General features: G+C 30.4%; 4 protein-coding genes and 1 pseudogene across 4 annotated transcripts; 4 read left to right on the forward strand and 1 right to left on the reverse strand.

The window, feature by feature from the left end:
* The window catches only part of LOC111287784 (heat stress transcription factor A-5-like), a 51,469-nt pseudogene extending 33,162 nt beyond the window's left edge, over nt 1-18,307 (forward strand).
* On the forward strand, nt 482-2,906 carry LOC149519029 (putative disease resistance protein At4g11170). The gene is made up of 2 exons (XM_089759028.1): nt 482-2,291; nt 2,360-2,906. The coding sequence occupies exons 1-2, from the start codon at nt 1,761-1,763 to the stop codon at nt 2,801-2,803; spliced, it is 975 nt and encodes a 324-aa protein (XP_089615154.1). The 5' UTR covers nt 482-1,760; the 3' UTR covers nt 2,804-2,906.
* On the forward strand, nt 13,253-17,329 carry LOC111287790 (disease resistance protein RPV1-like). Its single transcript, XM_022878463.2, has 5 exons — nt 13,253-13,757; nt 14,141-15,248; nt 15,336-15,620; nt 15,748-16,656; nt 16,754-17,329. The coding sequence occupies exons 1-5, from the start codon at nt 13,258-13,260 to the stop codon at nt 17,186-17,188; spliced, it is 3,237 nt and encodes a 1,078-aa protein (XP_022734198.2). The 5' UTR covers nt 13,253-13,257; the 3' UTR covers nt 17,189-17,329.
* A 2,011-nt stretch (nt 18,308-20,318) lies between the features above and the next one.
* On the forward strand, nt 20,319-22,481 carry LOC111288153 (protein RALF-like 24). Its single transcript, XM_022878923.2, has 2 exons — nt 20,319-20,892; nt 22,298-22,481. The coding sequence occupies exon 1, from the start codon at nt 20,456-20,458 to the stop codon at nt 20,828-20,830; it is 375 nt and encodes a 124-aa protein (XP_022734658.1). The 5' UTR covers nt 20,319-20,455; the 3' UTR covers nt 20,831-20,892; nt 22,298-22,481.
* A 1,679-nt stretch (nt 22,482-24,160) lies between these two features.
* Nucleotides 24,161-26,372, reverse strand: LOC111288159 (adenosylhomocysteinase). Its single transcript, XM_022878932.2, has 2 exons — nt 25,584-26,372; nt 24,161-25,271 (listed from the first exon to the last, which is right to left on the reverse strand). Exons 1-2 carry the CDS (start codon nt 26,292-26,294, stop codon nt 24,525-24,527), a joined length of 1,458 nt encoding a protein of 485 aa, XP_022734667.1. The 5' UTR covers nt 26,295-26,372; the 3' UTR covers nt 24,161-24,524.
* Nucleotides 26,373-26,874: the final 502 nt, after the last annotated feature.

Consider the following 26,874-nt stretch of genomic DNA (forward strand, 5'->3'; position numbering starts at 1 on the left):
AATACTTTTAGCAGAAAATTGAGAAAATTCCCTCACCTCAGGAGTATGCAAGAAAAACTACTGTTTCACTTGCAGAGGCTCCGTCGTCGGATTAATTAAAGAAAAAAAAATCAAAATCAGCCAAGTAATTAATTATCGGAAATTATTCTCAATTGACTCTAATACTTTTAGCAGAAAATTGAGAAAATTCCCTCACCTCAGGAGTATGCAAGAAAAACTACTGTTTTTACTTATAGAGGCTCCGTCGTCGGATTAATTAAAGAAAAAAGAAAAAAAAAATCAAGATCAAAATCAAAGTCAAATAAAAAAAATTCAAAAAAAAAATTCAAAAAAAATTCAAAAAAAAAAAAAAAACCTGGAACGGCTCGGCTATCGGCTCGGCTCGGCTCGGCTCAAGGAAGAAAAAAACGGCTCGGAGGAGCGGCTTGAAAGCTCGGCTCGGCTCGGCTTGGCTCGGAGGGAGGCTGGCACGCGCGGGTCAGAAGCGGGTCGACGCTCGGGTCGGGTTGGGTCACGGCAAAACGCGCGGATCCTCTGGTTACTTAAGGCCAAAACGACGTCGTTTTTGGAGGGTATTTAAGGCACTCTCCTCTGTTTTTCGGCAGAACGCTCCTCCCCTCTCTCTCTCTTCCTTCCCTTTTCTCTCCCTTCTCTCTAGAAAACCGAAGAACACCGGTGCCGGATTCTGGAAATGTCGCCGGAATATGGCCGGAATCTTCGCCGGTTTCTGGGAATCTCGCCGGAAACTGGGTTGGTCACCGGAATCTTCAAGTTTCGCCGGAATTTGTGCCGGAAAATTCAAATGTCGCCGGAATTTTCGCCGGAATCTGGAAATTTCCCAGAAATTTCCAGAAAAAAATTTTCGCAAAAAAATTTCTAAAAAATTTTTTCAGATCCCTACAGCTATCCTAACACTTCTCGACCTTCTTTAGCCTTCGAAAACTCTTTTAAACACTTTTTTTCTCTCAAATTCAGTAGCTTTGCTCCCTGTTTTCTGTGTGTTCTTGAACTGTTCCAGGAGGTGCTTTATATAGGGATTGATCAGGAGTTTCTGATCAATCCCAACTCCTCCTTGGACGGGGATTCAGTCTTTGAATCCAATTGGACTCTTTAGATTGAATCCCCACTCCCAGTAGGATTCTTCAGCTTCAATCTCAACCTTCCAAAAAAAATCAAATAAATATAAAAAAAATAATAGATAATTAGAACAGATAAATAAAAAGATATTATAAAAAAAAATATATCTGATAATCAGAAAAAAATCAGAACAGATAATTTAAAAAAAATAATAATAAAATAAGATAAACCCAAAAATATCTTACAAAAATAATAATAATAATAATAATAATAATAAATATATAACTATATAAATAATATACATATAAATCTAATCTAAATAAATAAATACAGATATACATATATTAATAATAATAAATATAAAAATACAAAAGAAAAGAAAAAAAAAGGAAAAAAAAATAATAATAATAATACATGATTGAATTGGGCCTTACCCATTTGGGCCAGGCCCAAATGATCTGGGTCAGGCCCAATTGATCCGAGTCAGGCCCAATTGATCCGGGTCCGGACCTGATTGGGTGTCTACAGACAGCATTTGCAATCTAAGGTCTCTTGAGACCTTGAATCTTAATGGTTGCACGAAACTTAACAGGTTACCAGAGCATTTAGGCAAGTTGGAAGCTTTGAGAAAGCTTCTTGCTAATGGGTCTGCTATTAAGCAATTGCCTATTTCATTGGGACTTATGAAGAACCTTGAAGAGCTATTATTAGCTGTACGTAAAGAAGAGTCGACTACTAAGTCTTTGTCCCCATCCTTTTCAAGATGGGTTTCACCAAGAAGTGCAGGTTCTCCCACATTACTACCAGCTACGTTTAGTCATTTAAGCTCATTAACAAGGCTTAATCTCGGTTATCGAAACTTGTCTGACGATGACATTTCTATTGATTTTGGGAGTTTCCAATTTCTGAAATCATTGATTTTAGAAGGAAACAAGTTTTATAGACCACCAGTTGGAATTAGCAATCTTCCTAGGTTAGGTGAACTGTATTTAAATGATTGCACGAACCTTCAATCAATTCCAGAGCTTCCTTCAAATTTAGAATTCTTCGGAGCAAAACGGTGCACATCAATCTATAGATACCCAAAACTATTCGTAGGTGCGAGGATTGCGCAGCTCGTAATAACGAATTGCCCTGAGACAATGGACATGTGGGATCTTCCTCATCTCTCAACCCGACCGATGTTCCTTTTTGCGTATGAAGAACCGTCAAAGGTCTCTCTTTCTTTCTCTCTCTCTCTGTTAAATTGTTAATTTTCATAACGGAGATTTCATTGAAACAGGAGATTTTTAGGTCCAAGAACAGGTATTTGGAAGCTTGCATCCCGAGTAGAAAGGTGCCGGATTGGTTCGACTATAAAAAAATAGGATCTTCGATATTGTTTCATGGTCCTTTACTCTCAACTGGTGAAACTCGAGCTATGATTGTGTACGTTGTCTATTCGATCAAAGATGAGCATAATGGAAGTATTGATGAATCTCTTACCATACATTTTAAAAATAAAACCAAGGGCTATGAGAGTTTGGATAAGCCTTTTCCTCGTACCTTTGATACTGAGATAAGTCAAGATCATACCTGGATATGTTATTTGACGACCGAAGAGTATGTGAGTCTAAAAGTGGATGAAGGAGATGAAATTGAAGTTTCTGTTGAGGCGCATGGTGGAATTCTTGTGAAGGAATGTGGTATCCATTTACCAATTCATCAAATTGAGGTGGAGGTATGATCAGATTACACTAAAGTCGAATGTCTCAGTATTGTTTCAAAAATAATTTGAGGTTTTAAGTTCAAATTTCATCATCTATGTATTTTGATTTACATTTTGTTAACATAATAATAATTCATTACTAACAACAGTATTTCATTTCCATTGGATGTGTAGTTACTGCAAACTCTATAATACGAGATGCAGTAGTTAAAACAAGGTACAGAATTGACAATAGAAAAAATAAATACAACTGGGATATTCACCTGCACAGGCTTTCTACAAGTACTGATATTCAAGCTCTCCTTAATTTTATCATTATTATACCTCACACCAGAATGATGTCTGGTGGAGACCGATTCATACACAACATCTTGATTCAGTAAAAACTTTCTTTGGATTTAAATTATTATCACGATCACGTTTTAATTTATAGTGGTCATGATTTTTTTTTATTTTACATAACTTATCACAAAATGAACTAAATAATTATTATAATCATAATTACATTTATTTATGATATTTAAAGTATTTTATAATATTTTAATTCTTTTATTTATATGTTAAAATAAGATTTTTAACTACAACTCATAAATTAATATGTGTCTAAATTCATTAATATATTCATAAATTTTATGGACATAAATGATATAAATATATATTTAATCTTATTAGAAAGAATCAAGATAAACATTAAATTTTTCTTTTAAATAATTAATTAACAAAAATAATGTAGTAGTTCGCAACATAACTATAATTAAACTTACAAAAAAAATTCAATTAACAATAACGTTAATAATATGAAAATTATATAATAAAATTAATTCTTTTAAATAAAATAATTGTACATGTATTAAATTATAAAAAATTAAATTAACTAATTAAAAGGTCGCATCCTCTTAAAATTTCATTTAAATCATAAAAAATTTCCCAAATATCCAATTCTCATCCTTATTTACTTTTACCTCCTATCATTTCACCTAAATTCCAAAAAAAAAAAAAAAAATCAATTTTAATCTTTAAAACCATGTGACATCAGTATCAGCCTTAACTCCATATCAGCATGGTCTTCAGCCTTCCAAATCCCTATGCCATTTTCCTCTGTTTCTCGTTCTTCCTCTGTCTCTAGTTTTCTTTCTCATCTTGCAACAGAGCCACCAAACACAACCAACCACCTTATTTCTTTCTCAAATCCTCACTGTCTTTCCTTTGAAAGATTTTAAACTGTCATGTCTCATTTATCTATCTCCTTAAGAGTCAAAATCGGAGAAACAAAACAGACCATAGCCTAAAGCTGACGGCTATGGAAGCTATATGAGAGCTCTTTGGTCGAATCAACCGTAACTCAAATTTTAAAAAATTTGGTATTTGTTTTTTACCATGGATTAATTTCATTTTTTAGTTTGATTGAGGCTTAAATTTGTTGGATTTTGATTGTTAGGGTGGGTTTTCTTATCTGGTTTGATTTTGTTTATTGTGTGATTTGATTTGAAAAATATAAAAAGCGGCTTTAACGTCTTGTTACAACTGCCATTGGCCATTATGCCTTATTTGCGACCGCAAAGCTTCGTTGTGAGTGTGATTGCCGTTCACAACCTCATTGCGGGTGCATAGCGGTGATGGAGGGTATCGCTACCACTAAATAGCGGCCCTACACCGCAACACCGACATTATTTGAAACCCCGGTCCAACAATGCGATGCATGATCTTTGCATTCCCATCCAGCGGCCACAGCTTATGCCCTAAATATTTCCCATAGACCTCATTGTTGGGAATAAGGAAAAAAAAAAAAAAAAGAGCAAGGACATGATTGGAAGAAAAAACTGCGGTGGGAAGGACAAATTTTCAATGGACCTAAAATGTTCAGTTGCTAATCGGGGGTATGGCACTATGAAATTACTTCAAATATGCTGCACCATTACATCCAAATGGGTGTCCAGCGGCATTTTGAGTGCCAATCGCAATTCACCGTGCGTGCGATTGCATCCAAATTAAATCTATGTATTTTGCTTCATATAATAAGAAAGACAACTGCCCCAAATTGATCAAACCAAGCCAGTCGGAGAAAATAGTCTTTTGGACGACAACAGTAGTTGTAGACCTGAGTTTGGTAATATTTTTCACCAAGATTTCTCAAACAAGCTAAGACTAGAATTATCACCAGTTAAGACTAGAATATTTTTCACCAAATTACTTTTCAGCACTAATGACACTCATTCTCTTGAGACCTTGAATCTTAACGGTTGCTTGAAGCTTAACAGGTTATCAAAGCATTTGGGGAAGTTTGGAGGTTTGAGAAAGCTTCTTGCTAATAGGCCTGCTATTAAGCAATTGCCTATTTCCTTGGGACTTTTGAAGAATCTTGAAGAGCTATTATTAGCTAGACGTAAAGAAGAGTTGACTACTAAGTCTTTGTCCCCATCCTTCTCAAGATGGGTTTCACCAAGAAATGCAAGTCCTTCCACATTACTACCAGCTATGTTTTCTCATTTAAGGTCATTAACAAAGCCTGATCTCAGTCATCGGAACTTGTCTGATGATGACATTTTTATTGATTTTGGGAGTTTCCAATTTCTTACATCATTGATTTTAGACAAAAACTAAAAATAGAAAAGAAAAAAAAAAGTTCGTTTAGGTACTACGTGGACACTTCTATTGAGTGGAATATGAATTGTTTTGATATTTTTAAGTTTTTTTATTGCATAATTTATCTAATTAAAAAAGAAAAAAGAAAAAAATTAAGGTGTCACGTGGTACATACATTGTTTTTTCACAAAAATTTATCTAAATTAAAAAATTAAAAAAAACAACAAAAACCTAAGGTGGCACATTAAAACCTTGAATAAAGGTCAAATAAAAGTAAAAATGAGTAAATCTTATATAATGAATGGATCAACAGTTTACATCTTAATTATATATAAATATGATTTTTTGTAAGTTAAAATATTAAATAATAATTTTATTAATATAATATGTATATAAATATAAAATTAAATAAAATAATATAAAATTTAATTTAATATACAGTTAAATCAAGATATAATATCATAAGCCAAATTTGACTAGATTTTGATTTTTGAAAAAAAATGCATTAATTCGATTTCAAATAAAAATGCAACTAGCTGATTTGGATGAATTTAAAGTTGTTGGATACGTATTGTTTTCTTAATAATACCTCAATTTACATTTCTTTAAAATAAATTATTTATCAATTTTTTTATTATAAATTATCTAATTAAAATAAACTGAAAAGAAAAAAAATAAAAAATGAGTTACTCTTACATATTTGTTGCTTTTTTTTTCAAAAAATTATCTAATTAAAAACAAAAAATAAAAGTAAAAAAAAAAAAAAGCAAAAGAAAAGTAAAAAAAACAAAAAAAAAAAAAATGGACGAAAGTTAGGGTGTCAAGTGACATTAACAATGATGAGTTTTTATTACAAAAATTTTTATCACGGATTTATATCTTTCGTTTTTATTTTATTTTAATTTATTTTATTTTATGTTTTCTTTTTTTTATAATAATAATTTTTTGAGATAACTTTTTTTTTAGTGTAGGACCAATTTGATATCAGTGATTGAAAATATCTTTTTTTAATATGATATTCTTATAGTTAAAACAAACAAAAAAAAAAAGAAAAAAGAAAGGCTCCAAAGAAAAGAGACAAAAATCAAATTCAATTGTCATATTGACACTTCTATTAATATTATTTTCTTCCAAAATGATCTAATCACACGATAAATACAATAAAAAGGGAAAGGATATTTTTAATCAATAACCTAAAATTGGCCACAAACATAAAAAAATATTTCAAATATTTATTAAATACTAAAAAAAGAAAAAAAAATAGGGAAAATGCTAAAAGCGAACAAAAAATAATTGTGTTGGCACGTCATGTCAATAACGAAAAGTTTAAAAAATTATATAATGAATTAAAAAAAAGACTAAAAAACAAAAAAAAATCAAATCTAGATATGATTTCTACACATTTGTTATATCTATTTCTCAAAAAATTATTAAATTAAAAAAATAACGAAAAAAATTTGTATTTTTAATAATATTATTAAATGGGCCTAATGTCAAAAAAATGTTAAAAATTTAAAATTTTTATCAAATAAAAATAGGAAAATGTGAATAGAAAAAAAATTAAAAGACAAGAGACAAAAGAATCAAATGGATTAATATGTTACATATCATTCATATCAAGTGAGTACTTCAAAAAATAAAATTAAAAATATTATTAATTAAATATATAAAAATAAAAAAATGAAAATAAGCAAAAGTTAAAAGCTGAAAAGAATATGTGACATAATATTAGTATCAAGTAGGTCAAATTCAAAACAAATACTAAAAGAATATTTATTAAGTTTTCAAAAAAGAAAAAAATTTTGGTATCAATTGGGTGTGACAAAAAATTAAAAATGATTATTAAATATGAAAAAAAATACACATGAGACTAAGTAGTAAAAACAAAAACAAAAACAAAAGGAAAAACTGAGTTTTATAAAATATATACATAAAACAATTATTCCACTAAAAAGTGAGTCTTACAACATTAAAATTTTAAAAAATAAATACATAAAAATGAAAGAAAAAATCTGTGTGTCTCACGAATAAAAACAAAAAAATTTTAAAATGAAAAACCCATGAAAAAATAACAAATTTTGAAATTTGAAAAAAAAAAATGAAAATGGGTTCCACTAAAAAATAAAAGTGAGCCCACAGCATAAAAAAATAATTTAAAATGTTACAAAAATATATTAAAAAAAAAAAAAAAAAAAAAAAAAAAAAACCTGATGGTGGGTTCTAGCAATTATGTATTCTTAGGGCATATAAATTAGGATGGTTGATTTTTTGTCTTATTACAATCTGTTGACTACCTATCATGTATAAATGATCACTATTACATTGTCAAAGAATAAGCTGAATACGTCCTCCACAGGATAAATAATTGAGAACTAAGTTTTATTTGTATTTGAGAGAATTAGTGTCTTCCTCCCATATATTTTTAATTGTTTAGACTGTGGTAGTCATATTTCCTTCTTTGGGTTTGACATTTTACGGTACACTTCTGGTGACCTCTTGTCCTGTCGTTTTGTTTTATCTAAAGAACTCACCCTTTCTTTTTTATCACTGTTGAGCTGTTAATCTTTCTTTTTTTTTTTTAATTTTCTATATGTAATAAGGATTGCCAAATATCAAATGTTCAATCCTTCATGAAGAAATATTGAATATGTTTGAGCTTTTCCATTCCTTGGTTATGAATTGTAATGCTTAGGTCATATCTAATTACTCTTAGATGCATATATCAACTTCCTTTGCTGGCTGATCAAGTGAAACCTTTAAATGAATATGAAGATGATGGAAGTAAGCAATCTTGTATGGAGAAAAAGTACTTATCAAAAAAAAAAAAAAAAGAGAATGTGGTACTAAAATATCTAATATTTTAATGTATCTAGCTCTAAAGGTTTCACCACAGAAACAAGGGGGCAAAGTGGTTGAGCTAAAATCTAAAATTTGAAAAAAATAAAAAAAGAAAACAACCAATGTTAGTTAATAAAAAAGAATTCAAAAAGGGCAAAAAACAGGAATCGACGTACGGAGCGCAATGCAAGCCACAACATTAATATTATTTATTGTATAGATATATTTTATTAAAAAAATCATCTATATAAAAATTATTATAAAAAAATCCAAATAAGCATTATACAAGTTTTGAAAAAAAAATTAATTTTAATAAAATTTCTTTATATTATGAAAGTAAAATTACATATAAAATTCAATGAAAAAATCAATATCTTTTTCACAATTACATATATTCTTAAAAGTATATATTATTTTAGTATGAAAATTAAAATTTACACATATGACATGTTATTTATAGGTTGTAAACCTTAATTTTGTATTTTTTAAAAAAAATTTGGGCAATAAATTTATAAATTTTAATTTGAAATTTCAATGAAAACAAAAAGAAATTTAGCCTAATAATTAGGATTTATCACCCAATTAATGTGTTAAAGATTATTATTTATATGATTTTGAATTCAAAACTTTTTATAAAAATCAAATAAATTCATAATATTGATAATTAAATTTAGCATTTCAAGACCAACGTAAATACTATTCAAAATCCAAAATTGCCAAAAGAAAAGTGGGGTATGAACTGTAATTACATGCTTCTTTATTAAATTGTTATATGATAAATATTTATCTTTTATTTTTCCTAAGAACAAATGTACTTAATATGATTTTAGGCTTAAATCAAGATTTAGGATTTTAACTATTAGACAAAATTGTGAATAATTTGATCAAAATATAGTAGCAAATTAAAAATAATCGAACATGCAATATGAATTTTAAAAAGCATATATTTTTATCAAATTAGTTTAATTAGATTAATTGAAATAAATTTTTATCTAAGTTTAATTTTAAATTAAGATAAAGATGTTATAATAATTCTAAATTTAGATATGTGTACAATTTTAAATTGAGATAAAATATTTTTCTCTTTCATTTTAAATCATAGAAAAAATAAAGGTAAAAAAATTGTTAAACAATAGTGATTCAATCATAGCCTTTATTTATTTAAATTTATATGAATATTGATTTAGACAGTGTATAATTTTTTTATGGTTTCTAAAATTTAGGGATTTAATTTTTAAAAATTATTTGAATTTTGTAGTTCATATATATGGATAAGAGTGAGGTATAAAATGTCTTTTTTTTTAATTTAAATTAGGATATAATCTATATATTTAAAAAAAAAACTTTTATAAATGTAAATTTTAAAACTTTAAAATTTTTAAAAATTAAATAAGTAATTAAATAAAATTATTTAAAACTATCATTTGTGTCAATAATATAGATTATTTACCTAAGTGTTCACGTAAATAAACATTTTCAAGTTTCTATGTATGTTATAATATAATATTTATATGAATAATGATTTAGATGGTATATGATTTTTTTTAATTTCTAAGATTTAGGGATTTAATTTATAAAATTATTTGAATTCTTTATTTCATATAAATGTGTAAGAGTAAGGTATGAGATATGTTTTTCTGGATTTAAATTTGGATAAAACTTATATATTTTAAATGTTTTGGATATATGTAAATTTTGAAACTTTAAAATTTTAAAAAATTGAATAATTAATTAAATTAAATTATTTAAAACTATCGTGTCAATAATATAGATTGTCCACTTAATTGTCTACGTAAATAAATTTTATCAAGTTTTTATGTATATTGTAATATAATATTACATATGATTTATCTAAAAAATCAAAATTCATTTAAAAATAAAAATTTTTAGGGACAAATTTAGGTTTTTCTTCTATTTATGTGAATTTTATATAGTGGTTATAGTCCTCTAAAGTCGAGAAAAAAATAGTGGAAGTGCAAAAAAAAATGCAATTATTTATAGTAGGCTTTCTTTTAAAGTCTAATGAAAATTTTGGATAAAGGAACCAAATTTAAATAATTAGATAAATAATTTCTTATGTTTTTCTTTTTCAAGCTTTCTATCTGGATAATAATTTTTAAGTTAAGAAAATAAAATTAATTTATTTTCCAATACCAAATAGTAACTCTAAACTTGGTGACTTATTTTATTTTAAACTTAAAAAAGAATTAAAAAGTTTCTAAATCCTCCAGCAATAAAAGATGCAAATGCATGATCTAAAACCTTTTTTATGTTTGTAATGTAAGGTAAGTTGAGGACAATGAAAGGTAAAGATTTGAGAATGTTAATATTATTTTAAAAGTGAAATGTGAAAGATGCTTGTTTATTTATTGATTCAAACAATCATTTATAAAACATAATATTTAGTAAATTTTGAAATTTAAATTTTAATATTTACAAATCTTCTTTTATTATTGGGTTAATAATATCTATAATCACTAAACTTTAATATAAATTCTATGTTGGTATCTAATTTTTAAAAAATTTTATTTAGATTCTCAATTATCTAAAGTTAGTTGACATCTCATATGACAGAAAAAAAATAAAAATAAAATTCTCTTAAAGTTTAATGATTAAAAATGAAATTAATTTAAAATTTTATATATAAAAATAAGTTCGCAATTATTATATTCTCTTTCTTAAATTATAGAGAACAGAGAAGGATAAAAACTGAATAAAATTTAAATTTAAAATTTAATTTAATTCATTCATATAATTATTGATAAAAAATATTTTTTAATAAATTTAAAATTCAAATCTCAATAATATTTTTTTCTTATCCCATACTATAACTGTTTTATAAAAAAAAAAATCCATAAGGTAGTTTGTTGGCAATAATAAACAAGGAAAAATAAGATGAAGAGATTATTTGGTGTGTTTATCCACTGCCGCACAAAGCAAGTAAATAAGAAATCTCACTTATTACTTCATAATAAATGGAGGAGAGTGATCAATTTCATAATCAGTGAGGGCTCAAGCATCCACTGGCCCTGCCGTTTACCTGGATATCTACATGATAAGAAAGCCATTATTACCATGTCTGGCTTGCATTCAGAACCACCTGCTGTGACCTCTAAAACATCAACAAGCTGAGATTCATTTAAAAGTTTGAAACAATTAAATTTTACCTGTACCTTCATTGTTTGTTATTTATCCTCCATCTTCACTTCTTTTGCCTTCAGAATTTGTCTCCATAAACCTTCCTTCATAGCACCGGTTGTGTTGCTTTAATATGTCATTTTCTAGGGGGGTTGGTAGAATTATATATACACAATATTTCTTCTTTACCAATTGCCTTGATGTTTCTAAAACTTATCCAATTTCAATTACAGTGTTTTTACAAGGTTTTGGTCTTTCATTATAAAGTCTATATCAAAGATAAACATAAAAACAAAATTGACTTGATATATATCAAACGAAGCTTACAATTGAATTAGGATTTTCTCGTGAATTTTATCTTCCCTACACTTCCACTAATCAGCAACTTCTGTGTCTCTCTTTGATGTTTAATTTTTTATTTTAATTTGGACAATGATATAGTATCCATCTTATACTCATATAGCATATATATAAATATATTTAATAAATTAATTTTTATTTAATAATATAAATTTTATTTTAAATTACTTAAAATTAATATATTTGTATTTAAAAATATATTTATAAAAAAATTACATAAATGTGTAAACTAAAAATAAAAAAACTAAAAAAACAATGTTTATTTTTATTTTTAAAAAAACTATGAGTGCAAAAATTATCCATCATTATTTGGATAAATTTAAGATACTTGTTAAGTGTGGTACTTAAATTGATAGAATATAAAGTATAAAAGATGAAAATGAAAAATATTTTTTTACCTCATACTCTATTTATTGAAGTCTTTTATGAAATAATCTAGGTATTTTCCTGTGAATTTCTATTCCCCTGTTGAATTTCTTTGGTCTGTCAAAATCATTTAATAGTTTGGGGTAAAATTTTCTGTGGAGCTAGTAGAAACGTAGTAACACAATCTTTTCCTTGTTTACCAAACCTCAATGTTTCCTGAGGTTGTTAAATTTCAATTATCGTGTCTTATAAATTCTTGAATATTTTTAATATTTCAGTCTAAATTCCATGTACGACAAAGGTAAAATAAAATTGACTTTATGAAATTATTACGAAACTTACAATCGAATTATGATTTTCTCATTAAGTTTTTCTTCTCTTTCCTTTCCCTCACCATCCCTTGTGTTACCTTTCCTTTTTTTTTTTTTTTTAAGACAAATATGCATCAACATCACCCATTAGATCAGTTTTTTTTTTTTTTTGCCAATATCCAATAAATGAAAGGATCATAGCGTGAAAAAAATAAAATTTTTAAGTAAAATTTATGAAATTTTTTATTAAAATTAATTAAATTAAATTTTAAAATTAAAATTTATAGATTAAAAAATTTTGTTACATAAATTTGGTGTGTCAATTTTGAAAAAAAATTGATAAATGTTAATATATTTTTTATAAATATTTTTAATAAAAAAATTTTGATAAAATTTTTATCGATGAATAAAAATTTGTCAAATTTTAATTATAAATTATATTTTTAATAATTTTTTATTGATCTCTATTAATTTATTGATTTAGATATTTATTAAAACTTTTATTAAATTATTTTTAATAAAAATTTTATAAATTTTACATAAAAATCTTCACCTAAGGTCTTTGTAGTAGTTTGTCCCGAAGAACTTAGAGAAGTCTCTCTAGGGAGCAAGATCTACGAAAATTAAGTAACGATATGGAAATGGGATCAGCTAAAGATTTTTCCAGCCCCCAATTAATTTCTTTGACCAGATCGTTTGGTGATGATTTGAAAAAACATTTTCTATTTGAGTTTCGGAGAAAGAGCAACAATCCCAAAAATACATCTAATATATTAATTTTTTCACATGGGCCTAACCACCATCGACCATAAAGTTACACTTGATGTTCAAAGTTTGCATAAACCTTTTTCTCTTTTATTTTTTAGGTTGACTTCCATGGCTTCCACGTACTTATCTGAAGCATCTTCTTCTGCCCCAAAATCTAAATATGAAGTGTTCCTAAGTTTCAGAGGTGAAGACACTCGCAAGAACTTCACAGATCATCTCTACACAGCTTTGATAAGAGCTGGAGTGAACACCTTCAGAGATAATGAACTTTCAAGAGGAAAAGACATCTCCTCAGAGCTGCTCAAGGCGATCCAAGAATCAAAAATTTCTATTGTGGTCTTTTCAAAAGGCTATGCTTATTCCAGGTGGTGCCTTAATGAGCTTGTGAAGATTATTGAGTGCAAAGAAACAATAGAGCAGATTGTTATTCCAATTTTCTACGATGTTGATCCATCTGAAGTTCGGAAACAGACAGGAGGTTATGCAAAAGCTTTTGCTGAACATGAAGAACACTTTGAAGCAAATATGGAGATGATCAAAAGATGGAGGACAGCTCTTTCAGATGCTGCAGATTTATCTGGTTGGAATCTGCAAGACGCTGCAAACGGGTATTTAATTCTTTCTAATTAAGATAAACTATCCCAAAAATATGTTTAACACATGGATGGCTGATTTGTACATAACAAAAAGGTAAATTGAACAGAACCAATTTTGGATGACCAAATTAAAACATTATTCTTAATTGTGCACAAGGTTATACTTGATGAAAGTTTATAATTTGTAATTCAAGAAAAAAATCTGTATTTGTTTTTTGTTATATGAATTGCATTCACATTTGAATATTCTTCTGATATAATTGTCCTGGTGATGTAAAAGTAAAGCATAATCCTCAACTGCAATTTTGGATTGTTTTGATTTCATAATTTGAGTCCGTCCTACCCATCGCAACCTGGATACATTGTCTTTACTATCTACTAATCTAAATTTGCAGGCATGAATCAAAGTTTATCCAACAGATTGTGGAAGATGTCCTCAGAAAAATAAACCGCTTTTGCTTGCATGTTGCCACTTACCCAGTTGCTTTAGAATCCCGCTTAGAAAAGGTAATGGAGTTATTAAGCATGGGGTCTGATCATGTTCGCATAGTGGGCATCTATGGAATGGGGGGTATAGGAAAGACCACCATAGCAAAAGCTGTCTACAACTCTATCTGTGATGGGTTTGATGGAAGCAGTTTCCTTTCAGATGTTAAAGATATCTCTAAGAAAACTAATGGTCTTGCAAGCATACAACAACAACTCCTTTCTGAAATCCTGCATTTGAAAAGTATTAGGATTCATAATGTTGACAGAGGAATCAATTTGATCCGGGAAAGGCTTTGTCATCGCAGAGTTTTAATTGTTGTTGATGATGTGGATGATTCAACACAACTGAATTCATTGGTTGGGGATCGATATTGGTTCGGTGTAGGAAGTAGGATTATTGTTACAACAAGAGATGCACGTTTGCTAACTGAATTAGAGGTGGACGGAAGATACAGAGTTGAAGAATTATATTATGAGGAGTCTCTCAAGCTTTTTAGTTGGCATGCGTTTAGGAAGCCTAATCCCAAAGATGGTTACTTCCAACTTTCCAAGAGCGTGTTGGATCATGTTCAAGGACTTCCCCTAGCTCTTGAACTTCTTGGTTCTCATTTGTTTAAAAGAAGCCAGTTTGAATGGGAAAGTGTGGTGGAAAAATTGCGACACTTACCTCATGACCAAATTCATAAGAAGCTTAGGATAAGTTTTGATACACTAGATGACCAAGTGAAAGCCATATTCCTTGATATTGCATGTTTCTTCGTCGGACTGGATAAAGAGTATGTCATGAAGATACTAGATGGTTGTGGTTTCTTTCCAGTAATCGGTGTTAGTGTTCTCTTGGAGAGGTCTCTCATTACAATTGATCACCAAGGTGGTCATACGCTTATAAAAATGCATGACCTACTTCGAGACATGGGAAGAGAGATTGTTCGTGAAGAATCACCAAATCATATTGGAAAACGCAGCAGGCTATGGTTTCATGAGGATGTAGTAAACTTACTAAAAATGCACAAGGTAAAAGTTTACTAAAATCATTTCATACATATAAGTATATAAGTATTCTGATTGATCAAAGGGATGATATTCTTTTTTTTTTTTTAGGGAACTGAAGCTGTGGAAGGTCTTAGCCTAGATGCATCGGCCTGCAGAGAAGATGTCATTGTGAGCAGTACCAAAGCATTGGCAAAGATGATCAATTTAAGACTGCTGAAAATTAATTCCATACTTTTCGCTAGTGGGAGCTATGAAAACTTTTCCAAAGAATTAAGATGGCTTTGTTGGCATAAGTGTCCTCTAAAAGTTTTACCACCCAACCTCGATTTAGACAACATGTCTGTTCTTGACTTGCGACTTAGTAATGTCAGAAAAGTTTGGAAGGAGACAAAGGTAATTAAAATCACTTTGCAGCACCAATGACACTCATTTTCTTTTCAATATTAATAACAATTTCATGTTCGCTTCTAATTTTATTACATACTAACTTGTTCTTATTCTCTCTTTCTTGTTGTAACAGTTTCTCCACAAGCTTAAAATACTAGATCTCAGCTATTCTATATGCCTTGTGAAGACACCGAACTTAGCTGGACTCCCAAATCTGGAAAGACTAGAATTTGAAGGTTGCACAAGTTTGATTAAGGTTCATCAGTCCATTGGGCTGCTGGAAAGACTTGTAATCTTGAATTTGGCAGAGTGCAACAACCTAAGGGAACTTCCAGACAGCATTTGCAATGTAAGATCCCTTGAGAACTTGAATCTTAATGGTTGCTTGAAACTTAACAGGTTACCAGAGCATTTGGGCAAGTTGGAAGGTTTGAGAAAGCTTCTTGCTAATGGGTCTGCTATTAAGCAATTGCCTATGTCCTTGGGACTTTTGAAGAACCTTGAAGAGCTATTATTAGTTGGATGTAAAGAAAAGTTGACTACCAAGTCTTTCTCCCCATCCTTCTCAAGATGGGTTTCACCAAAAAGTATAGGTTCTTCCACATTACTACCAGCTACGTTTTCTCATTTAAGTTCATTAACAAAGCTTGATCTCAGTCATCGAAACTTATCTGACGATGACATTTTTATTGATTTTGGGAGTTTCCAATTTCTTGGTCAGTTGTATTTAGATGGAAACAAGTTTTATAGACCGCCAGTTGGAATTAGCAATCATCCTAGCTTATTTGAACTGCATTTAAATGATTGCACGAACCTTCAATCAATTCCAGAGCTTCCTCCAAATGTAAATTACTTCAAAGCAAAACGGTGCACATCAATCTATAGATACCCAAGCCTATTCAACGTAGAATCGAAGATTATGCGGCTCAAAATAACGAATTGCCTTGAAAGAATGGACATGTGGGATCTTCGTCATTTAAACCATCGGTGCTTCTTCGGCCGGGGAGAGGTTCTCTTTCGGTGCTCCTTCGGCCGGGGAAAGGTTCTCTCTCTCTCGCTCTCTCTCTCTCTCTCTCTCTATATATATATATATATATGTTAAATTGTTAATATTCATTACGGAGATTTCATTGAAACAGATGAGATTTTTGTCCAAGGAAAGGTATTTGGAAGCTTGCATCCTGGCTACAGAGGTGCCCGGTTGGTTCGACTATAGAGAAATGGGATCTTCAGTATTGTTTCGTGTTCCTACATTCTCAACTGGTAAAATTCGAGCTATGATCGTGTGCGTTGTCTATTCGATCAAAAATGGACGAAACACTTACAATTCTCTTACCATACATTTTAAAAATAAAACCAAGAACTATGAGACTTTCGATAAGCCTTCATTTTCCCTTGATACTAATATATGTCAAGATCATACCTGGATATGTTATTTGACGACCGAAGAGTATGTGAGTCTAAATGTGGATGAAGGAGATGAATTTGAAGTTTCTGTTGAGGCGCATGGTGTAATTCTTGTGAAGGAATGTAGCATCCATTTACCAATTCATGAACTTGAGGTGCAGGTATAACTGGATTAGACTAAAGTAGAATGTTTCAATATTGTTTCAAAAATAATTTGAGGTTTCCAAGTTCAAATTTTATCATTTATTTATTTTGATTTAACATTATGTTGGATTTATTTAATTATATACAAGTTCTAAATTTGTTGATTTATTTATTTAATTTAGTTATTTTTTATATATAATATTTGAATATAATTGTAATTTTTTAGTAATAATAATTTTATAAAATAAATTGTTCCAAAAAGGCCGTGCAATAAGAAAAAACAAAATGGGATTGCTTTATTCGCTAAAAACGCTTTAATCAACTAAGTAGAGAATTTTTTATATCTAACAAAAAGAGAAAATGTTTCGACATTTGAGAGAAATTTCTTTAATTATTAAACTTTTGTAATAATCAAATTAGCGTGGAATGAAGTAAAGTGTTATTAGAAAATCAAATTAAAATTTGTTTCTTTTATTAAGATTTAAATGGCTTGGACTTTTTATTTTAGTTTGAGTTTTGATGTGTGAAATTTGATCGATTTTCTTTTGACTTCCTACCTTAAGTTTCATTTGACAGTGCGAGAGCTGATCAAATGGAGAACAGGCAGGACACTTTGTTTAACTTCTTACGGAAGGCTGTTCATGACCCTACTTTTGTTGAACGTCTTGTCCACAGAAGTTCTAATGAAGATGGAGCAAGTCTACAGAAGAATATCTGAAGGAGAACCAAAAGATGCTCAGACAAGACCCGAGGGTCTTTTATTAGCACCTGAAACATTAGACCTTTTAGATACAGGCACATCGTTTACATTCAAAATGGATTGATCTTTCGCTCAAAGAGTACAAATGAATGGAAGCCCAACAGTGCATTCCCTGCAACAGAGATTAAATTCCAATGAAGAACCTGATAGCCATATTTCCTGCCAATTCAATCTAACTCTCGCATCTTCATTGCAAGTTAATAAATGTCCTAGCTTAGCTATGATGTCCCAACTAGGTGAGGAAATTGGAAAGTTTGTTCACGAGTGCCTCATCTGGAAGCCGGAGGGTTGATGCGGCACGGTTGTGGTCACTTTTTGACCTCAATCACACTGGCATCCCGTTTGGGTTTCCTTCGACGGGGTACCGTTGAAGCATTTCACCGGTCCCCTAGCTTCAGTCGGCAACCGGAGAGGGAACCCTTCGGTGGTCAACTGGAGTGCTTTTTTCATGTTTATTCTTGCCACCCTTTTGTATTTTTTTTTGTATTTTTAATTTAAGAAATTATAAAATAATCTTTTTAAAAATAATATGAAAAATAAATTTTATTATTATATAAAAATAATAAAATTTATTATTGAGGAAGAATCTACTTGCGTCACCATAAAACTTTTTTGTTTCATTTTCTTTTAATCTTTAATTTTAATAGATTTAAAGGATGAGATTAAATTTTTTTAATTTATTTATTTTTAGATTTATTAAAATTAATGATTAAAAAAATTATAAAAAGTATTTTTTTATTAAACTTGATCCCTCCCTTTTCTTATTATATTAAGAAAAAATTATATTATTATTTTATAATTTAATATTTTATTATATACAAATTTTAATATAATATTTTGAATTATCATTTTTTATTACAATTTATTTCATTGATTTTATTATGCTTGCATTAAAATGTTTATTCATATTAATTTTAATTTTATCATTATAATAATTAATTCATCGTTACAATAATTAATCTCATATTTATTATTGATTTCACTTTCATTAAAATTAATCTAACTGTAAGCTCAAATAAAACTTAATTAAAACTTATCCAATATAAATCCAAACATTTTTTCAAACTTAAACTAATTTAATTTTAAAGTTAACAATACAAAATCAAAATGATCCAAAGACGAATTAAAGTTGCATAATTTAAGTAACAAATTCGTATAACATGAACTCTAAGATATTCAAATATAAAATGACCTAAACTTTTTTCAACCCAAAGTAACCCGATGATCCAACCAATATGCCAAATTGCTCCTCCTACAAAAGTTAACATTACATTCACATCTTAGCTTGAATCTAAGTCAAGCCAGCCAGCTGGTGATTAGTTGGTGTTTTGTTCCGTCCAGTTATTTGTCTAGTGAAAGACTACAGTTTAAGAGTGGGAGAAAGAAAGATTTATTACAGTTTCCATTAATAATTGTGCAGAAAAACAATTATGACAGAATAGTTGCTGATGGTAAAACCAATAACAGACAATTTTTTTATATTAATTTTTTCTAACGTTTATTCCCTTCTTTTTGTGCAAAATCGATGGATCACATCATCCTTCTCAAGCATATTTCTGGAGATTAGCTTAGAAGAAATGATGAATGTTTCTTGTATTAGTTGTCATATTCTGGGTTAATTGAAGTGGTGATTAGTACATCCTGTTTGTGGTTATGTATTTATTACGGTGGGTCTGTGAGGTTCCCATGGAATTAAAGTGGTAGCTGTTGCCTCAATATGCACTCCACCTTTCTTTGATGATATTAACAGAAGGGTTGCTCTTAGGACTTGGCCCCAAGGATATATACTTCTAAGTCTAGTGGATTTTTTATTCGATACTATATATTAAAGATTCTTACTTTTAATATTATATATATATATAGGGAATTGAAATAAAAAAATTAAAAATTTGATTGATGAAAAAAAAAATGATTATTTAATTATAATTGAAAGATATTTTAACCGTTTAACCTAAAAAAATTAATTAATTTAAAAATTAGCATCACAAAAATAACAATTAAAATACATAAGAATTAACATTCATGAAAATAAATTAAAAAAATAAATTTTAGCAAACATTTATTTTTTTATAATTATTTTATTTCTTATCGTTAAACTTATAATATCATCAATTTATTACCTTACTTTGTCATTTTTTTTATTTTTTATTTAACATTCAGTAACATTCAACTAAAGAAAGAGTTTGACAAAAATATTATTTCTTTAGGATCTTCAAAATATAGAATATATATATATATATTTAAAAATTAAAACGATATCCACTTTAAAATTTAGAAACTGTTAATTAATTAATTAAAAAAAAAAAAGTAAAGAAAGAGTCCCCCACTCTTTACTGTATTTCCAAGCGAAGGGGGATAATTTGGTTTGTAACATAAATACATGTAAGCTTGAAATTGTTTCCATGTCTCATCCTCATCCATCACCCCTCCAGCCACCCAAAAAGTCTGACTATCAGTCCCATGAAAGAGCCAAAGCAGATCAATAAAACTCCAAACTAACTCACAAATCCCCAAATCCAAACCCCAAAAAATGCCCACACTCAACCTCCTCATCACCAGCCTCTCGCTATCCCTTCTTTTCCTGCAAACCTGTGACTCTGTCTCAATTTTAGACCTCGACAATGCACTGAAAGCCAGTGAAGTTGATGTCATGGTGAGAAGGGTTTGCACCAAAAAGCTTGAAGATTGTTTAGAAGAGCAAGAAATGGAGTCAGAGAGCAACAGGAGAGTGCTAGTGATGCAAAGAAGGTACATCAGCTATGAGACACTGAGGAGAGACATGGTCCCTTGTTTAAAGCCTGGTGCTTCTTACTATGATTGTCATGCTGGTGAGGCAAATCCTTACAACCGAGGTTGTGAGATTATTACGAGATGTGCTAGAGGCATCAAAGACATCAAAACCTGAAAACCCCAAAATTGAAGTTTTAGCTATGACAGCTGCTTTCTGCAAGTGGTGATGTCTTTGTGGTGTGTTTCTCAGACTTTTGGTGTCTTTCTGGGTTTTTGGGTTATGGTTGTATATTAAAGATTCTTACTTTTAATTTGCTACATATAAATGCATGCTTAACTTGAATTTTCAGTAGATCTGTGGCTTCCTTTTTAGATTATTTAAGAAAATTAACTTGGTGTTTGTTAGAGTAATCTTCATTGCTGGTTTCTTTTTTTTTTTTGAAATCTGTGCAATAAGAGAATAAAGGGATAACCCGGAGTAGTTTCTTGCCATTAACATGAGCAAAGAAATTTTTTTAGATTGCAAAATCATGATTGTCAAGATGTTGTACATTCGAATCGGCAATTGTGATTTCCTAATAAAAACCCCATTCAGAACCTAAAATTGTGATTTTCTGCATTATTTGTTGAAACTTTTCAGATGAAGAAATAAGTCTAACTGGAGTGGAGGGCAGAAGGAAATGTTGATTAATTTACTGTTAAGTCTGACCTATCTAATGGTCAATCAACTTCAAGAAAATCCAGGCAACTCTCCTCCCCACCCTAGTCCATAGACTGAGAGGAATTCATAATAATACCGACCCTTCTTTGAAAAAACAGCCCTTGATACCCACATAAGATAAAATTCCTTAATTTAAAAGCATATCTTTCTGTATTAGTCTTGTAGCAGGTTTCTATGGTGCTGAGATTAATTAACGTTCTTTATTTATTCAAGTAGAAATCGAAATCATGTTTTACTGTAAAGGGATCATTGTAATTTTCTCGTTATCTGATAGTCCATAATGTCATTGAAATACCAAATAGGTGATTAAATATTCAGGTTACCTACCTCTAGTTCTATCTAGCCTTTTGGTTCATTCTGTTTTCCCTTATGCCCCAAAATAAATGCAGGATTTCATTTCATTTTAACTTTAAGTGTTTGACTAACTTCTATTGGCTTTGATCATCACATGGTGGTAGTGATGTTAAGAGCTCATACAGGGGTTTTTCTTCCCTGTTGGTTTATCACACTCATTGTTTCTTGTTAGTGATTTCTTTTCTTTCTCTTTCTCATTTGCTTTATTGAATTTGATATCATATCCCTTTGGACAGTCTGCCTTCATTTTAGTCGAATATAAGTCATTGAACTGATTCTTCTCCGACATAGACACATGATCATTATTGTTTGCACACCATATAGTCACATGAAATGTTCTTATTAGTTAAAATTTCTCTTTATCTACTACAAGAAGATAGGATTTAGAAATATAAAGTAAATATTTTTGTGGGATTCCAAGTTGATGGCATGTTGTAACCAGTCGCTAAGAATAAGTAGGTTATTCCTAATTTTAAACTCCCTGCAGTATTTTCTTTTTTTTCAAAGGAAGTGGAAAAAAATTCCTGGCAGCGGTTGAATTTTTATTTTTTTTGTTTCCATTGTCAGTTATTATCATCTGCAATGCAAATCAGCAGCTAAGAAGTTCTTCATCCAGATGTTGTGGATTAATCAGCAAATCATGACTATCAGTTCCACTCGAATTTTACTAGAATAATGTCATTATCTTTAGTTGTTTGTCAACATTCTATTTCTTTCGTGTTTTCCCAAAGCATTCTTCTTGATCAGTTCTCAAACCAGCATTCCATTTTATCTTTCTTTTGATAGATGATAAGACTTTTTTTTGTTTGCATTTATTCTATTTTAAATGCTTATTTATAAACTACTATAATGATCTACGCTAGAAACTGTTTTCATTAAGTATTTGTGTAAATGCTGAAACACATTGGTTTCCATCGTTTTCCCTTCTTCAGTGCACTGTATTTTGTGCCATCGTCAATGGCTGATACCACTTTCCTTTCCCCCAACTGCTCCTTTGATTCTTGTTATAGAAACCATTACTACTTAACAAATGATACGTCTTAAATTGTGCTGCATTAGTTTGTAGAAGAGCAAGTAAAATGTGCACTTAACCTTTTGAGGAAATGCAGGTTTTTCCAGCAAGCCATGATTTAGTAAAGTTTTGATGCATAGATTAGGTGATTCTGAGTGATGGTATGACGTTATTTAGCGGGCTGAAAACAAGGTTGTAAACATCATATCACATAATATTTCGATTTTTTTTAAAGAAAACATTATAAATCAATATCAATTATTTTATCATATTATTTTGAATTTTTTGATTTAATATAAATATATTTATAAATATTTATATATATGAATTTATACGTAATACTATTACTTATAATATGTAAAATAAATATATAATATTTTAAAAAATCAAATAAATAAATTTAAAAGTATAACAAATAATATTATCAATTTGTCATAATATTTTTAAAGATTTAATATATGATATTTAAATAAGTATTTTTTTCATGTAAAAAAATATATTAAGATAAAAACAAAAAATGAAAAAAAAAATAATTTTAGCTTTTGAATTTTTAAATTTTAGAAAATAATTACAATTGTTTTCTTAAAAGATATTGAAATATTTATGAATTTTGATTTGAAAAAATAAAATATATAAAATTGCAGTAAAAATTAAAAAAAATTAACTTTCAAGAATTATTTTGTTCATTAATTTATTTTAGTAAGTTAAAAATAATTAAACAGTAAAAAATAAATTATAAATTATAAAATATATTTTATATTTTATATTTTATATTCATATACTGTCCAATCTATTGAAATTCATTAAAACCAATCAAAATTAATAAAAATAATTGATATCCAATACTAAATTCAATATAAAAATTTATCTTCAAATATATCGTATTGTGATACATGCCAACCAAGTTTATGCATATTAACATCGGCTGAAAAGCATATTCAAGCTTTAGACCACGGTCTGTGGTAGTAACTTGATTTTTTTTTTTTTTACAATGATCGGAAAATCTAAACCATTCTCTTTGAACAAATCAGGACACATCAATCATTGATCGGAGGGGCTGAAAAGGGTGCACCTCTGTTTTTAAAACAATGAATTTTCTAAACTTTCAAAAATTTCTAAACTTGACCCAACTCAAAACCCAATCAAAACATGGCTGACCCAACACAATCCATAACCCAACCAAATAGGACAGGTATCATGCACAGGGCTCTTTATTAGAATTAATATACTTTAAATAAAGCACCAAATAATCACTACTAGAAATTCCAACTTACTAAATACGCATAGTACTGAACACACTTACCTATTTTGAAAAAAACAAAAAAAAAAAACACCAACAAAACTGCAAAATAATATAAAAAAATTTTTTGCTGGTTTTCACAAGAGTGAAATCATTTATTATTTCCAGTCAGCCGAAAAGATTAAATTCGTTTTTAATTTTGATATAGTATATAACTGCATCATTTAATGCATATCACAGCATTGAATGTTATTAGAAAAAGAAATAAAGTGAAAGAATTGATAACCACATGCAGCAAAAGTGGACTGCATCAGTGGCAATATTATCTCTCCCACACAGCCCCAACACCTTATTCAAACCCATCTGACCATCGGAACTCCTTTTTCCTCCAAAACTTTCCAACCACCCAAACAAAACTCCTACCAAAATCTAAACCTACAAGTCTAAACCACAAAAGATATCAATAAATTGTAGTAAAAAGAAATAATCAAAAACCATCCGGATGTATTGTTTTTCTCATCAAACTCTTTGGTACTCTCTCCTCAGTACCTGTAGTGAGCAGGCTTGTAAGGACCCTCTATGGGCACACTTATGTAATCAGCTTGATCCTTGGTGAGCTTGGCAAGCCTAGCTCCAAGCTTGCCAAGGTGAAGAGCAGCAACCTTCTCATCCAGGTGCTTGGGCAAAACATACACCTTCTTCTCGTACTTGCCGGTTGCCTTCTCCTTCCATAGCTCGAGCTGGGCAATCACCTGATTTGTGAATGAGCAGGACATCACAAAACTAGGGTGGCCAGTGGCACAGCCCAAGTTCATGAGACGCCCCTCAGCCAGCACAATGATGCCTGAGTTGGTTTCAGGGAAGACCCACCTATCAGTTTGAGGCTTGATGGTGATGCGCTTGACACCGGGATAATTCTCAACACCTAACATGTCGATTTCATTGTCGAAGTGACCAATGTTGCAAACAATGGCATTGTTCTTCATTTTCCTCATGTGATCAACCATGATGATGTCCTTGTTACCGGTTGTGGTGACAAATATGTCAGCCTCAGAGACAACATCCTCAAGAGTCAGAACCTGAAGTCCTTCCATGAGAGCCTGAAGGGCACAGATGGGATCAATCTCGGTGACAATGACGCGAGCACCAGCTTGCTTCAAGGCAGCAGCACAGCCCTTGCCAACATCACCATAACCACAGACAACAGCAACTTTGCCGGCAATCATGACATCGGTAGCTCTCATCAAACCATCAGGAAGAGAGTGACGGCACCCATACAAGTTATCAAACTGTTCCAATAGCCAAATCAAATCAATAATTGGATCAGAATACAGAAATGACAATCAAAACCACAATTCAATTGATAAACAAAAGACTGTTACAGCATTCAACAATGGAAATCTACTAAAATTGCCGATCAAAACCAAACATTACTAAGAGTAAGAACAGAGCAAGCAAACACCAGATCTGAAGCAATTTTTTTTAAATGAAGGTCATTTCGAAATCAATTTCATCAGATCTGCATTAAAAAAAAAACCATATTCATAATGTAAAAAATTGAAAAGGCAAAGCAGCAATGATAAATGGAAAACAAATAATACCTTGCTCTTGGTGACAGAGTCATTGACATTAATAGCAGGGAACAACAAGGTTCCATTGGCCTGCATCTGATAAAGCCTCTTAACTCCAGTTGTAGTTTCCTCAGAAACACCAACTAATCTTTCCTTCATTCTCGTATACTTCTTGGGATCTGTCTTCAACCCATCCCTAATAATCGTCAAAACAATCTGAAACTCAGCGTTATCGGTAGATGTCGGATCTGGGAGCTGCCCAGTTTTCTCAAAAACCTCCTCGGCTTTAACACCTTCATGGATCAACAAAGTAGCATCCCCACCATCATCCACAATCAGATCAGGCCCACCAGTGGGACCCCAGTCAAGGGCTCTCTCAGTACACCACCAGTATTCCGATAGGGTCTCACCTTTCCAAGCGAACACGGCAGCGGAGTCACGAGCTATGGCGGCGGCGGCGTGGTCTTGGGTTGAGAAAATGTTGCAAGAGCACCAACGGACTTCGGCTCCGAGGGCGGTTAATGTTTCAATAAGAACAGCGGTTTGGATCGTCATGTGTAGAGAACCAGTGATTTTGGCTCCTTTGAAAGGCTGGGCAGGGCCGAACTCGGCTCTGCAAGCGATGAGACCGGGCATTTCGACTTCGGCCAACTCAATCTCGAGACGACCGAAGTCGGCCTGAGACATGTCCTTGACCTTGTATTCACGGCCGCTAGAGGTTTTCTCCACTAAAAGAGCCATGGCTAAAAGAAAAGCACTAAAGAGGGAAGAACAAAACACACTCTCCCTTTGATGAAGAACCAAGAGAGGGCAGTGGGCAGGGAAAGGTGGGGAAGTAGGGATGTTATAAATAGGTTAGAATGGTGAAATCGACGATCAAGATTGGGCCCGGTGGGGTTGGTGCATCTCGATAAAAAAGAACTAAAGATTTGGCCATTCGGGTGATTGCTTGAGAGAGGAAATGGTTAGGCGTAAGGGACGCAAGATGAAGCGGGGCCCGTGCGGGTGCGGTTGGGAAATCGAGGATAGTATTGGGGTGGGGTTGTCAGTGTGTGTTAGTTTTACTTCACATAGTCCTGCTGATTTTTACTATTGCCTTTTTCTTTTTTTTTTATGTGGTCCATACTTTTCGATTTTTCCACATTTTAAGTCTTTCTTTCAATAATAAACTATCCAAAGTAATTTTTGGATTAAATGCTAAAATAAAGTTAAACGTTTAGATGACTATTTAATTTAAAAATAAATATTTTAATTTATGTAAATAAAAATTAAATATTATGAATTTATAATAATATAAAATTATTTTAATGAAAAATGTGAT

This window comes from Durio zibethinus, chromosome 4 (assembly GCF_047325235.1).
Source record: "Durio zibethinus cultivar Kanyao isolate XHJ-2024 chromosome 4, ASM4732523v1, whole genome shotgun sequence".
Classification (NCBI taxonomy): Eukaryota; Viridiplantae; Streptophyta; class Magnoliopsida; order Malvales; family Malvaceae; genus Durio; species Durio zibethinus.

What these genes read in the sequence shown, in the direction of transcription:
- LOC149519029 (XM_089759028.1), top strand. Translation starts at nt 1,761, where the DNA reads ATGAAGAACCTTGAAGAGCTATTATTAGCTGTACGTAAAGAAGAGTCG. An exon ending in CGTATGAAGAACCGTCAAAG is followed by an intron (nt 2,292 to 2,359) that starts GTCTCTCTTTCT and finishes TCATTGAAACAG; the next exon opens with GAGATTTTTAGGTCCAAGAA.
- LOC111288153 (XM_022878923.2), top strand. Translation starts at nt 20,456, where the DNA reads ATGCCCACACTCAACCTCCTCATCACCAGCCTCTCGCTATCCCTTCTT.
- LOC111287790 (XM_022878463.2), top strand. Translation starts at nt 13,258, where the DNA reads ATGGCTTCCACGTACTTATCTGAAGCATCTTCTTCTGCCCCAAAATCT. An exon ending in CTGCAAGACGCTGCAAACGG is followed by an intron (nt 13,758 to 14,140) that starts GTATTTAATTCT and finishes CTAAATTTGCAG; the next exon opens with GCATGAATCAAAGTTTATCC. An exon ending in AAGTTTGGAAGGAGACAAAG is followed by an intron (nt 15,621 to 15,747) that starts GTAATTAAAATC and finishes TTGTTGTAACAG; the next exon opens with TTTCTCCACAAGCTTAAAAT.
- LOC111288159 (XM_022878932.2), bottom strand. Translation starts at nt 26,294, where the DNA reads ATGGCTCTTTTAGTGGAGAAAACCTCTAGCGGCCGTGAATACAAGGTC. An exon ending in ACTCTGTCACCAAGAGCAAG is followed by an intron (nt 25,272 to 25,583) that starts GTATTATTTGTT and finishes CTATTGGAACAG; the next exon opens with TTTGATAACTTGTATGGGTG.